We start from the raw sequence: 15985 nt of genomic DNA on the forward strand, positions 1-15985 counted from the left end.
TGGGGGAGGCCGGAGGAGCTCGGTCCAGGGCTGGGTTTGCAGAGCAGAGCTGCTGGCCGGGCGCGCGGAGCATCCTCGCCTGGCGTTGGCCCTGCTCTCCAGGGGAGAGAAGAGCGAGGAGCGGCTGGAAGTCAGAGCAAAAGGTAGGGAAGGGGATGAAAAGCCAAACCGCGAGTAGTGGAGATACTCTCCGCCCAAGTCCTGGAGATAACTGCGCTCTCCCGGAGAGCCGACATCTCCGTTCCCTTCCGATCCTGTGCTGAGATGACTTTTGCCACAGCATTCCTCACTGCGGGGAAAAAAATGCCTCTTCCTTTCCCATCTTCTCTCGGTCGAGTCAAGATAATAATAGTCTTTTTCTGATCCCCTGAACTTTCCCATCTGCTTGGTAAAACAATGGCAATTCTTTTTCCTCCCAGTCTCTCTCTCTGTCTCCCTCTCTTTTATTTTTATCCTCCTACAGTATAATTTAAAGCCACAGCAGTGCCGCAGCCCGTGGGTTTTCCCCCTTCCTGTGATGCGCTGCTCGTATTTACAACGGCGTTTCCTCTCCCAGGACCGCGTTTCGCTGCCCCTCCCCTGGGCGCCCGTGGTGGGGCCGAGCGTGCGGATGCCCGCGCCGGGGCGATGCCCGCCGGGGCCCGGCGATTGCCGGCTCCCGAGGGGCRGCCGGGCTGCGCGGCGCCTTGCCCCCGGCCGTGACGAGCCCATCCGTCTAGCCTTTCGCCTGCCCATATATTTCGCCGGCTTCTATCAATAAGCGGCGATATTGCGAATGATCCTCCCGGAATGGAGACATCAGTGCCATAAAACACGAGGGACAGAGCAAGGCCACTGGGCTGGAAAATAGCGTGTCTGGAAAAATAAAGATGGGCTAAAGATGATGGAGAGGCGACAGCGATCCTCCCGCTGCCTCGCCGAGCTCCGCGGCCGGAGCGCGGGAGGCCGGAGCGGAGCTCCTTCGSCCTGGCTGCCCCGGGCCGCCGCGGCCGCCGTTACAGCAGGGCTTCCCTGCCTTGCTTTATTTTAGCGTTTGCTCCTTTTTTACGCAAACTTGGAAGTTTACGGACCCGGGATGGGTGCGCGTGCAAGGAAAGGCTGCCGCGGGGGACGTGGCGCCTGGCGGGGTGCTCTCGCTCCGCAGCCTCCCCAGACCGCCTTCCTCGGGCCGCGTTGGCCGGGCTCGGGAGGGCCCGGTGCCGCCTCGCCGGAGCGCTGCGCTGCGTTTGCCGACGGTCGCGCCGTGCTGGACGGTTCGGGCCGGCGCCCCAYGCCGTTTCGAGCCCCGAGGGCGCCAGGCCAGCCGCGTGAAGGACGGACGGAGAGTTTCCCAGATCCCTGTGACTTCTTGCCGGGGCTGTGGATGGATTTAGCCTACGCTGGATGCTTATTTTTTTCACTCTAATACCGTTATGCCACTTGCTTCCCATCCTAGAGATGTTTTCTTCATGAAATACAGCCTGACTGAGGTTACAGCCATTTAACGCTTCGGTTTGGAATTGCGTCCTAAAAGCTTGTCCTACGGTGAGAGCCTTGGGGTTTAACTTTGCAGCTAGCGGGACCCTACTGCATTGGCTGCCGCAGCCGTTTTTCAGGCAAATCCAGCGGAAACTGGGGCGCCTCGAATTTGGCTGGGGCCGGGGATCGATGCTGGCTGCGCAGAGGGCCTGCGTTGCCTGCGGTGGTCCAGGGGCGCTGGGGCTCTGCCGGGGTCCTGCCGCCGTCACCCCCGGTGGCGTGCAGGGCTGTCGTGCCGTGCCCCACGGCGTTCCTGCAACTGCTTCGGAAGAGGCCTGCAACCAGCGGGCAGAGCAGCCCGGTTCCCGAGGTTCTCCTGTTCCCGGGAGGGATAAAGGCCAGGCTTGGCGTACCGCGGCTTCTCGTGGAGACGAAGAAGARAAGCCCGAGAGAAAGGGGATGGGCTCCGGGAAAGGCAGGTTGCGTTAGGATGCAGTCGAGGCCCAGAGCTCCTGCAAACGGGATGCGTGTGTTTCTCTGGGCGGTTTTCCGCGGGAGCATCTGTCACTCCCCAGCATCTTGCTGTCGTTGCAGCAAATTATTTAAACACTACCCACCGCACCCCATCTGTCAGGAAGCCCCTCCGCGCGTTCGGGGCCCTACCTCGCCGGCTCTCCAAAGAAACTCGCCGGCAAAGGCTGAGAGCCAAACAACAGGACAAATTAAATCAAAAGCACAGCTTCGGCACCCAGGGGGAAAATGCACATCAGCTTTGACTTATTGCATGGCGCACGCTTACAAGGGAGAAGCAGCGGCTTTTGTCACTGCAAGGGGCCATGAAAAATGAATTAGGGCCGCTGCTGGGAGAGGGCACGCAGGAGAATCTTTCATTCTGGCGACGCTGTCCTCTCTCACCTTGCAAGCGGCAAAAGGAAAAAAAAAAAAAAAAGACAGTGAGGGGGGAGAAGGAGCAAGGAAGGGAGGGAGGGCAGGCTTCGTGTCGGGAGCCTGGCGGAGGCCCGGCCSTGGGCTGCGGGCGGCAGAGGAGAGCCAGAGGCGAGGAGGGCTCGCGGCGGCGTTGAAGCGGACGGATGCTGGAGCCTTGTCTGCTTTCCGTCCCCCCGGGCCGGCGCGTCGCTGCCGGCCGCGGTCGAGCTGGCTGGATCCCTGCTTCTAATAATCCGGGGGCATCGTTAAGGGAAGCAGCCCTCTAACGAGCGCTGAGGCCGTCTTTGCTGCGGGGCTSACATCGCTCCAGTGCTTTGTGGACTGCAGCGAGGCGACGGCCGTGGGAGCCCCGCGGTGCTCCCCGCGCGCTCCCCGGCTCCCGCGCGCGCCGCGGCAGAGGGGACCGTTCCTCATGCGATGCMCTTGGCTTCCGAGTCAGAGATTCCTTCAAGGGTGGCTGGTCCCACAGTTGTTCTGCTTTGTGTCTTTAAATATTAATTTCCATAATCCTTTTCTTTCCCAAGGAATTTGTGCTTGCGAACAAAAGGTTTGATGCTCTTGTTTTTATTCCTAATAACAAAGGAGCTGTCTGGGGCTCGCAAACAGCCTGGCAGCCACCAGCCGGGCGTGCGGGCGCAAACAGGGCTGCAAACACGGCTCGGGGCTGGCGAGGCAGTCGTGGGGGTCTCCCTGGCGTGAGCCGGCTTTCGGCCCGCGCGACGCAGCCCTTCCCGAGGCCCCCGTGCCGGGGTGGCGGGTGCACGGCTGCGCGTGCGCTGCCGCGGGGCTCTCGCCACCCGCCTCTCTCCCGAAAGCAGCAGCCTGGGGGCCAGGGGCAAAACTGGCTTGGAAATTGCGGCCGGCCCCGGTTCAGCGAAGCGCAGGAGCAGCGGCCCGCTTGCGTAGATGTTGGAGGAGCGGCGCGGGCTCGGTGCCGCCGGTGGCTCTCGGCAGGGGCTTCGCCGTGCCGCACGCCTCCACCCTCTTTTGCTCTCCGGCCCGCAGCAAAACCCCGGTGTTTGCCCTCCCGGTGCGTCGTTCGGGCGTTATCCCCCGGCGGCACCGCGCGCGGGGGGACRGAGAGGCGCGAGGAGCGCCGCAGCAGCCGCCGGCGAGGGCTGCGCGGGAGCCGAGCCGCGGGGGCCTCGTCGAGCCGCCCCGTGGCAACGTGCTAATGAACGCGAACGCACCTAAGACGAGAGGTTTCTTTCGTCGGAGTTGGGAAGCCTGAAGAAGCAGCCGGTGTGGCTCCCTGGCACGCTGCCTGCAGGTTTGGGGGCTTGTAGTGGGACACGAGTGACGAAGAAGAGCCGTGGGCTGCGGGGGCGCTTCCCAGGGGAGTCACTCCTCTAAGGGCTTTGCAGGTGGGAAAAGGCTGGAGCCCGTGGCATGAGAAGACCCTTATTTGAAGAAAGGGGTGCGCCGTCTTTGCCCGGGTTGCTAGGGTAATCTCCAAAACTGTTGTGTTTTTTTTTTTTTTTTTTGCATGATTTCTTTGGATGATTTCCAGCGGGTCGATGGCCCCAGACTGTTCTCGGGGCGCTTGGGTGTGGGGCGTTCGCTTAGCACCTCTGCATCCTTCCCTGGAAAGCGGGACTGTAAAGACTGCGCCTCGCCGCTGAGTCGCGAGAGCAGCCCTATTCCACCCGCTGCTGCCGAGCAGCAGTGAATCGGGTCTCCTGCGCTGAAGATGCGCTCTTACCACCTTTGTGTATTTTATGTATTTGCTACAAACGGTTATAAGAAGGCCATCAGTCGTGCCGGGGGGTGACGTTTGAAATGTATGGCTCTTGGTTTTAGCCCGTCGCTTCGAGCCTGGAGTCCGTGCAATGTTAATTTTTATTGCCAGAAGTAGCCATAAATTGATAGCTCCGAATGGCTGTAGGGACTGTAATTAACTAGTTACTGTTTCACCTCCAAAAGGAGCAATGTTTCACACTCTTACTTTTACTTATCTGGAATCAGCTGCTGTCAACATCGGCTGTAGCCAGTATAAAGATTTATAGACCTTAGAGGTAAATATTGACTAATGGGCAGCTTGGCTTAATGTTCACCTTGAAGGACAATAAATTGCGCTATTGATTGAAGCTAGATGTCAATATCTGTATTGTTGTAAACATTTTAATAAAATTATCTCCATAAAATATTCTCGTTCTCGAGCAGATCCCCAGCTAGTCCGATTTTCGCCTGGCGAACGCGGCGGCGCGGGCGGGTGACTCGGGATCAGGAGCGGCAGTCCCACGCCGCGAGGCGCCGGGCTCGCCAGCGYGCCCGCGGTAGCTCGGGTACACGTACCTCGCCGTCTCGGGCTCCTCCGGGCCGTCTCCGGCGCGGACGGGGGCTCCTCACGGAGCCTCCTTGGCCACACGGTTGGAAAGCATTTGGGATGCCCATGCCAGGGCCGCGCGGAGCGGGCTCGGGGCTTTAACGGAGCTGGGGAGGGAGGGGGCAGGCGGGCAGCGGGCTGCCGCCCCGCGCTCCTCCTTGGCGCCGGGGGCTTTGCGTGCCCTGGATGTGCTCGTCATCCCCGGCCGACGAGCACGGATGCAGCTTTTGCAAGAGCCGAGTCTGTGTCTGTGCCATTCCTGGCCTGTATGATATTATTATTATTACTAATAATAATGGGTGCTGGCTGTGCAGCTTTGTAGCTCGAAGGAGATGAAAGAGCTCGCCCGTTAATACCCGTAATATTTCAACTCGTAACTGTGCTGAACGGAGAGCTGCGGTGAAGGTTCCCCAGGCTGGTGGGGCAGGCGGAGCGGAGCGCGGTGGGGCAGCGCCGGGGACGGCGGCGGCTGCAGCCACGCCAGCGCCCCGTGGCGTGCGCGGAGCGGGCGCCGCGCGCCCGGGCTGCGTTTGCTCCCCCCGGCCGTGCTCCCCCGGTCCCGTCTATTCGTTTTTCTGCTCCGCTAACGAATGAGATTTGTCCGGTGTCAACAGGAGTCCCGCAGCGTCCTTACAGGCCCGTTTCTCGTGCCAGGCCCGCTTTCCGCGAGGGCACGGGCGGACGTGCCAGGTGGYGTGCAAGCCGAGCGTCGTTTCCTTGCCTCCCGCGGGTATTTTCAGCCTGTTCCCTTCCCGCGTCCTCAGCTGGAGGAGCGGGTAACAAGCCGCGCGGCTTCGCTCTTCRTTTACTGCCACTTCCCTGTCGGAACAAGCTCTGGATACAAAAGCCGCGAAGTCGAGGGTCTCCCCCCGCTCCTGACGCCCCGAGGCGAGCGCTGTGTTTCGGCAGGGCGCGGGCTCGCCGGCCGCCTGCCCTCGCCAGCCTGGTGCTGGAGCCGGCGGGAGGGTGGGAGATGCGGCGGGCGCCGACGCGGAGCGCTGCGCTGCCCGGGCTTCGCCTGCCTGCCGGCTGCTGACCGCGCGCTTACGTCCGACTTGGGCGCTCTGTGCTCGGCGCCCCAAAAGAAGCAGCGGGTGCTTTTCTCTGAGTTTCCCGAGCTTTCGCATGTGGAAAGCTGACCGTTGTCATGTCTTTAGCAAAGTCTTTTGCGAGCGAATGAAACCCGCCAGGTCAAACCGCAAAGCAGCGCTCGGCTACAGCAAGGGCTCGTTCTTGCAGCGGGCGAGGCAGCCGGGGGCCGGCTGGCTCAGCGGCCTCCCCGCGCTCAGGGAAAGGTGAGGAAGCAGGGTATTACCGGTGCCTTTGCATCAGCCGGAGCCAGGTTTGCGCACGGAGCGTCTGAAGGCCACCGGCTGTGCCCTTATTTTATCAGCAGGCAGCGCTGTGCTCCTGAGAAGCCAATTCTAGGTCAGCCATAAAAGGGATTTTTTTTTTCCCTCTCCCTCCTTTTTTTTGCACCACACGTTGCTGCAGGACCCGTGGAATCTAAAACTGCAATTTTTGTGTCTCCAAAGGATATTGATTTTGGGGTAACGCCTTCATATCTTGCCCTTCAGTTGTGCTAAGTACTGATGAGCTCAGCGGTTTTCACCGTGAGCCATTCCGGTGGGAATTTCAGCCCCAGGCTGAGGAGTCGTGCCGATGTTAGCAATTCATCACCGAGCTGCGGGTTGCATAAGGCGACTCGCTTTGCCCCTGCCCAAAGTGGACGGGCTCAGGCCGGAGCGGAGCGCGCAGCRGGGTCGGCGCGGGACGACGGCAGAGGCGTGCGTGGATTTGCGGGACGGCCAGCAAAAGGGGGCTTTGCTTTGCACGTGGAGAGCGTGGAAGAGAGGGGGCATGAGCGAGCCGAGGGACGCCTTTGAGGAAAAGGTGGGATGACCCAGATTTGAGGCATCCAGCTTTCGGCACTCAGCAGGGCCGTAAATCAGACCCGCTYGTCTCACGGGGGTCGCGGGAGAGAGCGGGACCCCCAAGAGGGTGGCTGGCCGATGCAGTAAGCGCCGGAGGCTCTGGCCATCCCTCTGTTTCTCCGCTGCATGCRGAGGGAACCTGAAAGCTGATAAAGTGATGGGTGTGCGAGCGTGGGCAGCGGCGAGCACCGTGCCGGGGCCGGGAGGCATAAGGTCGAGCGGTGAAGCCGGTGGAGCCGTGGCCCATCAGGTCGCGCTGGGTACGGTCGCTGTCCGGGCAAGGCATTCCTCCGTGGCACGGCGCCCGGGCCGAAGGCGAGGMGGAGCGTCGGACTGCGCGGCCTCTCGGCCGCCCGGCTCCGCTGGCCAAGCRTGCCACGTCCCCCGGGGACCCGGGACCCGCCATCAGTCTCCCTGCCGTTGGCACTCAATCCCAGAAACAGCTGTCCAGAGCTAATTTATTTCCTAATGCTGCAGCAGTGTTAATTTATAAATTACACTGGTAATTCGAGCTATTATTAATTTCAGATGGTGTAGGGCAAGCCTAATTAAAATATGACACCAATTGCCACACATATGTACCAAGGACTACCGTTTAAAATTTATAGGAATATTAAGTGTGACACTGGTCTCGGAGATGCTTTGCACAGTAATTATAGCATCTCAGCTGCAGGAGATCTGATCACGGCGACAGAGAGATGTGAAAGAAAGGAAGGGGAAAGTTGCCTGCCTCCCTGTTCGGGGGTATTTCCAAACGGCTCCTTCCGCTCTCTCGAGGGCAAGCAGCCTTCTGGCTTTGGGACAGGGCCGAGACGCGGCGYGCGGGGGCGGTTCGGCCGCCGTGTCCTAATCGCTGCCTTTCCCTTTTCAACTCTGCGCTCGTCGCCGTTAAGCAGAGCTCTCGGTTAACCGATCGCCTCCACCAGCTGGGAGAGGTGTGTTTCTACCGGACCGCTTCAAGGGGATCGTGTTCTCACGGGGAATATCGGGGTCCGTCAGGAACCGAGTGGCAGGAAAGCCGTGGGTTGAGTCTGCCTGGACTTCAGCAAAATTTGGAGAAATACAGGTGGAAAAGAGGAGGATGCGTGGGAATAAACTGGCCATGTATTAACGTAAGGTGAACGGTTGGAGGAAGGAGAAGCCTGCCCATCCCGTGCGCACCRAGGACCTGAGCTTTAGGGAATGGGAATGCCAGGAGGCCAGAGGGGTTCAGCACTGATGGACTCAGCCCCCGGCACAAAAGCTGGCATGGGGTGATGTGGTCGCCGTCCCCCGGCTCTCCTCCGTGTTGAGGTTGCCCTGTTTTTTTCCTCCTTCCTCACCTAGGGTGCAGGGTGTTGGCTCTGGAGAGCCGCTGCACCTGCTGCGGGACGGGATGGCATTTCCGCGCTGGCTGTATTGGCGAGTGCAGCTCGCAAAACRTGTCGAGAGCCTTGGGAAGGGAAAGCTGCTTCGCAGCGGAGCCGTCGTGCTGCTGCACAGCTGGCGAGAGGGGGCTGCCCAGGGCCCTTGCACRGGGGAGATTGCTGGTGTGGGTTTCTTCCACGCCGATGTCTGCCTGTGGAGCAGGGCATCATGCTTGGAAACTACCCTARAGTGAGAGCTGAGTAGGAACGCGTGTGCTGTGCAAGAAAGCGAGGCGGTCTGTGTGCAGAGGCACACGGTGGAGGCTCGCAGTGGCCACTGGCCCGCTGCTGAGCCAGCGTAAGGAGTTTTGTATGTCCAGTGCCTGGGAGAACTYGGGCTCTTCAGGATCTGGTGTCCCGAGAGAGAGTTGGCGAGCGCCTAGGCGATGATGGAGAGGGGAATATTCCCAGCTGGGCTGCTCAAGGGTGGCCGAGGGGCCTTGCAAACCGCTCCGCGTAGTCCGTGGCGGAGGGGAGCAGGGGAGCCGGAGGGCTGCGGGTGCACGAGGTTGCTCACCGAGTGCTCTCTCTCCTCCCTGCAGCCGTGGGCTTCGTCAGCGAGGACGAGTACCTGGAGATCACGGGCATCACGCGGGAGCAGTCCGGGGAGTACGAGTGCAGCGCCTCCAACGACGTCGCAGCCCCGGTCGTCCAGCGAGTCAAAGTCACCGTCAACTGTGAGTARCCCCGGGGCCGAGTCGTGCGTGGCCACATGGGAAGGGGCACGGGCTGGGGCCGGCTTGTCCCCACCGAGCCCCCGGGACGGAGCCTGGGCGGCAGGCAGGGATGAAGGCAGGTGACCCTTGTCCTCGGGCCCCAGAGCCAAGGCTGGCAGCGGCTGTTTTCTAAGCAGGTGGTGTTTGGTCCTTTTTTTTTTTGTTTCCCAGCCTTTTTTTGAGCTCCATTGCTTTACACCTCCTCCTCTGCTCTCTCATCAACCTGGCTTTTCAGCCTGCTGCACGATGCTGTGCTGATAACCTCTGGGGAGAGGAAAGAAGTGAGCAGTAGATAGGGATTTTTTTCCCTTAAAAAAAAGAGAGGAAGAGAGCAGGACAGCTCCTACTCAGGGGCCGAGGGAAAAGCACCCRTAAGCAAAGGCAGCGAGGGGAGGAGGGGGGTCCCGAGGCTGCTCACGGCGGGCTCCTGTCTCCCCGCAGACCCGCCGTACATCTCGGACGCGAAGAGCACCGGGGTGCCGGTGGGGCAGAAGGGCATCCTGCAGTGCGAGGCCTCCGCCGTCCCCTCCGCCGAGTTCCAGTGGTTCAAAGAYGACAAGCGGTAAGTGCCCAGCTCGGGGTGCAAAGCTGCCGGGGCAGGAGGATGTCTCCACGGCCAGCAACCCGGTCCTACGTGCCCAGAGCCGGCAGCTTCAGCCTTAGCAAAGCAGCGCTGGCTAGATGACGCTGGCGGGCTCCGAGAGCCGGCTCGATCACGGATAAACCTCGGAGCACGCTGCTCTGCGAGGCGAACCGCATTGGGGTGCAGAGGGAGATCCCCTCCAGCACGAGCGGGTTTTGATCCTTGGGGCTAATCTGCACGTCTCCGCGGGCGGTTAGGCCAGGCCCTTGTAAACAGCTCGGCGCTGTCTGCACGGCCGAGAATATTTGAGGGACGCGTTCGGGGAGGGGTTTCCYGGCCGTGTTGGTGTCTAGGAATAAGGAGAGGTGCTTTTGCCCTGGCTGTTCGGCAGCCCCGGCGGTGGTTGTGGTTGCTTGCTTAGCATATTTTGGGAAGAAAGAAGTAGGCTTAATATACAAATTGGCGGATGTTTCCCTGGCAGATGAAAGGSTTTTCTAAGAAGTAGGTCAGATCACGAGGGCCTTCGAAGCAGCAACAGGAACGCGCTCAGACCGACCGGCTCGTCAGTCGGAGCCCGACGCGGGTGAGGGGGTGATAATGGAGATCTGGCACCTCCTGGGAGGAATTAGCTAGTCAAAGAGATGCAAGCAGTCGAAAGAGTAGAGCAGGAAATGAGTTCAGGAATGTCAAAGCACTGAGTAAATGACTGCCGGAGCTGCCAAGCGGCACTGCGTGCCGGCAGGTCCCCCCACCGTGCCCTGCCCGAGGGCCCGCGGCRCTGGCAAGCCGGGACTTGCCTTCCCACGTGGGAAGGATTCGCAGTTTACAGTGCTGGCAGCTCTCACGGGCACCGTTTGGGCCCGCCGATAGGTTTTGCTGCAGCGTTTTTCCCCCCTCGCGCATGCGCCCTGCTCTAGTGCCTCCAGCTCTGAGCCCTCATCYGCCTGCGAAGCGAGAAGCACGGGGGGCGTGGAGGGAGGTGGTGCGGGTCAGGGAAGGGAGGGTCCAAGAGGGTGTCCAGCGGAGATGGGAGGACCGCGGAGCCCTTGACGCCCGTGCGGGGGGAAGCTGGGCTCGCTGTTGCACGGGAGTGAGTCTTGAGCAGTTAGTCCCTYGCTATGGTTAGGAGCATCCCTCCCTCTGCAAGGTATTTGGCCAACCCCAAGCCTTTGCACTGCAGCAGCTGCTGTACGTCTCTGAGGATGCCTACAGACATCCCGGGACAGCGTGGGCTAGCGGCTAAGGCCCTGGGATGAGACCCTGAAGAGCAGTGTGCATCCCCCCTACTTCCCCCAACAGCTTTGCCCTCTTCCTGCCTTGTTCTGCTCATCTCTCCTTTGGGGGGATCCGTAACCCACRTCCCTGCTCTCAGGCAGGACCGGGTGCTACTGGGAAACGGGCAGTCACCGAGGTGGGAGAGGCAAGCGGGTGCCGAGGGGTCGTGGTGCTTTCCCTCTGACGCTGTCCTCATCACTCTCTCCCCTTCTCCCCCCCCCCGCCAGGCTGGCTGAAGGACAGAAAGGATTGAAAGTGGAAAACAAAGCCTTCTTCTCCAGGCTGACTTTCTTCAACGTCTCCGAGCAGGACTACGGCAACTACACCTGCGTAGCCTCCAACCAGCTAGGAAACACCAATGCCAGCATGATCCTCTACGGTGAGCGGGGCCGAGGGCGCTCTTCCCGAGGTGCCGAGCGCCGCGAGGGGGGCCGAGGAGGAGAGACATCTATTAGGGAGGCTGTAGATGTGCAAGAGACCAGCAGTAGAAAACCGTGTTTTGAAGTRTGGGAGATGTGTTTTTTCTACTGATTATTTCTGCCCCAGCACGTGGGTTGGCTGTGCGTGGCAAGCCAAACTCGGGGGTCATTGCACACGCCGTGGCATCGAGAATGAGCCGGGCTAGCTGGGCAGCATGCGATGGGGATGACGGGGAGCTGCTTACGGCCCAACTTGTTTTTTTTCCCATGGTGTCTGTCGACTTTATTTATCCCTGAGGTTTCCCATGTTGTTGCCCTGGAATTACCTGCTATCTGTAAGGACCTCCTAGCCTGCTCCGTTGAGTATCTTCTCCACTTTGCTGCCTGGTAGGATCTGACTGCTCCCAGCAGATCTGTCTCCTCTCTTTGAGCTCCCTTTCTGTCCGTGCTACCCTAAAATATCTGTTGGGCATGGAGCCTGATCCTCAGAGCAGTGTGCAGCCCTCAAAAGCTGTACTTGTGGTAGGAAGGTGTTTGGCACCGTGACTTTGTTTTGGGGTCTGTCACAAATAAATTTGGATCTGGCGACAGTTTTCTCTTGTCTCGGTCTGATAGGAGATGGGCCCGAGGTACAGAGTTGACACTTTTCTGGGCAACATCCCTCTGGGGGATTGTCTAGGACCAAAGTGCAAAACTCTCTCGATTTGGCTGAGTTTGTTTCCAGTCTCGGACTGGGTCAGAAACCTAATTTTAGGGAGAAGACCTGAATTTGTATTCAAGCTCAGGGAGGGGAAGAGAGGTGGCCCCGCCTGAACGAGATGCAGGGCCCACGACAGAGCTCTCATCCTGTCCGGATCTAAGTTGACCTTAGAGCCAAGACCTGCAGCTCGCATGCTGTCATCCTGACACGAGCTGAAGTCCCCTCCCGAGCTCTGCGACAGCAGCACAGGGTAGAAGGTGGGAGATGGTGGCCAGAAATGGGCCTTTGGAAGAGCAGACTCCTCCTTCCTTTGATGACTTCCTTGACATGCAGTCTGCCACGCTCATGCCAGAGAGTAAGCGTTCCCCTTGGCTCTGTCAGCTTCCAGGTTGTTTTTTCTGCTGCTGCAAAATATATATATTTTTAATGACTTTGCCAGAGGGACGTGGGAAGGTGCCAAGGGTGCGAAGGGAGACAGGCTTTGTACCCTTATCTGGGAGCTATTTTCTCTGCATGCCRGAGCTGTGATTAGAATGATGCATCCATCTGACACCACTCACAGCCAGGAAGGGCTGTAATTGCTTGACACATTTGTCAAGCCTCTTTGCGCGATGGCAGGCAGACAGGCGGCGGCAGACCTCGTCCCCAGCCGTTGTCACGGGGCCGCTTCGCCCTCGGATTGGGGGGTGCCGGACCCACATACGTTGGCACCCAAATTGTCTAGGAGAAGCAGGGCCGGGAGACTGCTGTCCCACTGCTTCCCCAACTTTGACGAAGACGTGGTGGTCTTCAGCCTCCTGACCCACCCGTCACGACTGCTCCTTTCATATCCCGTCGGGGAGCTGCAGCGAGCTGGTCTGAGGGCGGAAGTGTGGGCAAAGCCCATCGGTTTTGCCTCTGCCGCGTCACGGGGCGCTCGCGCCCTGGAGAGGAAAGCACGGGGAAAGCGCTGACTCGGCCGTCGCACCCCATCACGAGCGATGGCCATGGGTGACATTAATAGCAGGCTGCGTTAAACGAACTGTGAAGTGGTGCGGAGGTTGGAATTAATCTTAGCTAAGAGCATTTGATGAAAAGCGCCCACTTCCTAGAGCCTTAAACTCTCTCGCTATCGCCAACACTTTCATAGGGTGCGCGTACTGTCTAAGTAAGCTGTGAGAGTCTACGGAAGACAGCCCTTTCCGGAGGAGAGCTGAGGCCGTAGCGCGGCGCAGCAGCCCCCGATCAACCCGCACACGCAGGCTCGGCCAACCGGTGGGTGGGCAGCTCGTTCGGATGCGTCAGGAGCGCATTAGCAGGCTTTTTCACCGTGGTGTTAGGGCAGGCGAAGAGATGCCGTGCGGCGGCGAGCGAACGTCAAAGCAAGCGACGTGGTCCCGCCGGGAAGGTGCCGGGCCAGCCGCTGGAGATCTCGTGTCTCTTCTTGCTGTGCTGCGGGTCTCCTGTGCTGCCCGTCTCGCTTCCTCCTTCTGTCTTTGCGGACGTACACGGGAAGTTTTTCCAGCGCAAGGGATGGTGTTTGGTGCGCGTTTGTACGGTGCCCGGCCCGAGAAGGCTCGGTAGGCACTTCTCCGGCGTTCGTGTGCTCTTTGCAAGGGTAGCGTCACGTGGTACACCCCGTCCCCAGCACTGCGCCTGTATTTCCTCGTGGTTTGTGTTGTTCCCCCCGGAGGTGTCCGGTGTATTCGCAGGAGGCCACCACCCTCCTCCTGGGAATCCCACGTCYCCGCCTCCCAGGCCACTTCCCATGCGTGTGACGGTGTCTTCGTGAAGTCGTAAAAAACCTTGTATTTATGTCATTTTCCTTTTGCGTTGTTCCTCACCTGGCTTTACGAATAAGCGAGCCCACGAGCTCAGCCTTGGTCCACAGTCAGTATTGCTCTCACTGTAGGCGACATCCGCCGTCCCCTACCCTGCCTCTAATCTCCCCGCGATCCCACCATCCACCACCCGCCTGGTCTGACATCGGGGCAGGTGACCCAGGAAGACCAGTCGGGGTGAGTGAGAGGAGAGGGCCCGCGAAAGGCTGCCATTAGCAGGGCGAGGGCTCTTCTCGACTTCATCACTGTTGCAGCTGCGCCCAGAGTGTCTTTAAGAGGMGACGGGGGCCCGGATTCTCTCAGAGGCAGATATTCCCCTCCGACTGCTCCTTCTCGAAGGATGCGCAGCTCTTTGCCCGAGTGGCATGTGCATTTGTCGCCTGCCTGGTTATCTGCAAGGCGGATGCTGAGAAAGAAGGCGATGCGAATGGTCCTCGCGATACCTGCAGGCCCTCAGCTCCCCTGCGTGCCGGAGTGGGTCGAGTTGGAAGCACGCTGTAGAGCACCGCTCGGGCGCTCGCTCCAGCTATCCCATCTCTCTGCGGAGCCTCGGGCGGCGTTCTCCGCGGGAACGCCTGGCCGCGGCCGCTCGGCCCTTGTGGAGTTTCTCCTTTGTCTTTCATCTCCCGGGCGGCCCGGAGCTCGCTTTTGATTGCACCGGTGTGTAGGAAAAAAGCATTGAGTGATTCATGCCTGCGAAGCTCGTGGCAATCATCTAGCCAATTTATTAGCAAACACTGCCCTGTGTAGTAGATGCCTACCATCACTCAAGAGCCACCGCAAAGAGATGTAGCTATCAAAAGCAGGCGCTGCGTCCTGTGAAGATTAAGGGTCTCAGCTATCTGCAGGGCTTCCTGTTTGAACCGTTCGTAGGYGTAGCATGTGCCAGAGAAGTTGTGCGGGTTTATGCTGTAAATCGTAGCTTCCTCAGCTGTTTGGGCTTTTCTTTTCTTCTCCTCTTGGTACGGCACGTTTGGAAGGAGGTGACCTTTCCTCATCTACGCAGCGGTCTGTGTGCAGTCAGGCAGGCTTCGGCTGCTGGGATCGCGGTTGGTTGAGGACCRCGTGTCAGGTTCATTGGTGAGCCCAGCATGTGGGGCTTGGCACACTGGCAGTCTGGAAAGCATCTTGCCRGGAGGAGATGGCCTGGGTCTCTCTGGGGGGGAGTTCTGCAGTTTAGAGGAGCACCAAGCTGGGAAACTATTCCGGTGCGCAGAGCCGAGGCTGCTCGGCTTTCCTGGGAGTTGTGGAAGTGCCTGGGGCTCGTGCAGGCGGGACACACCAGGGAACGTGTTTTGGTGCTTGTTGCCATCTCCTCGTGGGGTGAGTAGGGGCTCAGCGTGGCGACGCGGAGTGGTATGCACTTCCTTGGAGCCCAGGATCTCTTCCTTCGTCCACGCAAGGCAGCTGTGCCACCGAGGCTCCTCGACGAGGAGCCCCAAGGTCGCAGCGTCCCCAGCGTACACCTAGCGCTAGCAGAAAGATCCTTTTTGCTTTGCTGGTTGAAGCCACAAAAAAGAGGTAGCTCTTTAAGCAACAAACACTAGCGTTTTTTACCTGTCGGTTAAGCCATCATTAGGGTTGCCTGGAAACTATCGCCACATCCTCTCTTTGCCACCGGGCTCTCAGGTGATCATCCTCACAAACGACCCCATTTTTCAGGGAGACGGGCACCTCCGTCRCCTCGCGGACGCCAGGCGGCGAGACCCGCCAGCTTCACGGGCGCGCCGTGAGCCTCGGTGAACCCACCGGTCTCCTCGGGCTGGCCTCCTTGCCTGGCCTCCCCTCGACCTCGCCACACTGCGTGACTGGCAAGGCCTGGACGCGCGGGTGCCCAAGCCTCCATCCCTATCTTTGATGTCCTAGGGTCTGTCTCAGCTCGTGGGATTAAAATCTTCAGTAGCGTCCCACCTGAAGAAAAGTCCCCAGTTCAAGACAACTTCTCGCGGATGACGGCTCTGTGAGAGCTGTCAGCTACCCCRTCTCCAATCTATTCAAGATGTTCTGCATGGCTAATGCTGTAGTGGAAACACTAGGTGATACGAAGCGAAATGTCGCRTGCGAGTCTAAGTACATTATTTGTACGCCCTTATCTTTACCGTTCTGACCTGTAATGTCACCCGGGAATGAAACCCGGGTCTCACGACTGCACGTAATTTCCATCGAGCCTAGTTGGCCTCATGATCTCCCTGTCCTTTGGGTCTTCATCTGGCTCGTGTAGCGCCCGGCAGCGGGTCAGCCGTGTGCTCTGCTCCGGATGCGTGAGGCTTTGCGTACCGATGCATCTCGATTTTCTGGTTCGTGCTTTGCTGAAGGTCATCCTAAATCTCACGCTCTGTTTCTGCCCGTGGTGGTGCATTTGCCTGGCTGTCTGGGCATGCGGAGCGAGCCTGCCTTCTG

At 59.6% G+C, this 15985-nt stretch overlaps 1 protein-coding gene across 1 annotated transcript in view; it reads left to right on the forward strand.

Annotated features, from left to right (window-relative positions):
- Positions 1-15985, forward strand: part of NTM (neurotrimin) — a 148426-nt gene that overhangs the window by 129413 nt on the left and 3028 nt on the right. Inside the window, exons 5-7 of the mRNA XM_085316724.1 lie at positions 8615-8749; positions 9230-9350; positions 10874-11025. Coding sequence (XP_085172850.1) covers positions 8615-8749; positions 9230-9350; positions 10874-11025 — 408 coding nt within the window. The remainder of the gene's footprint in view (positions 1-8614; positions 8750-9229; positions 9351-10873; positions 11026-15985) is intronic.

Source organism: Rhea americana, unplaced genomic scaffold (genome assembly GCF_003343005.1).
Source record: "Rhea americana isolate MKP2758 unplaced genomic scaffold, rheAme1 scaffold_48, whole genome shotgun sequence".
Classification (NCBI taxonomy): Eukaryota; Metazoa; Chordata; class Aves; order Rheiformes; family Rheidae; genus Rhea; species Rhea americana.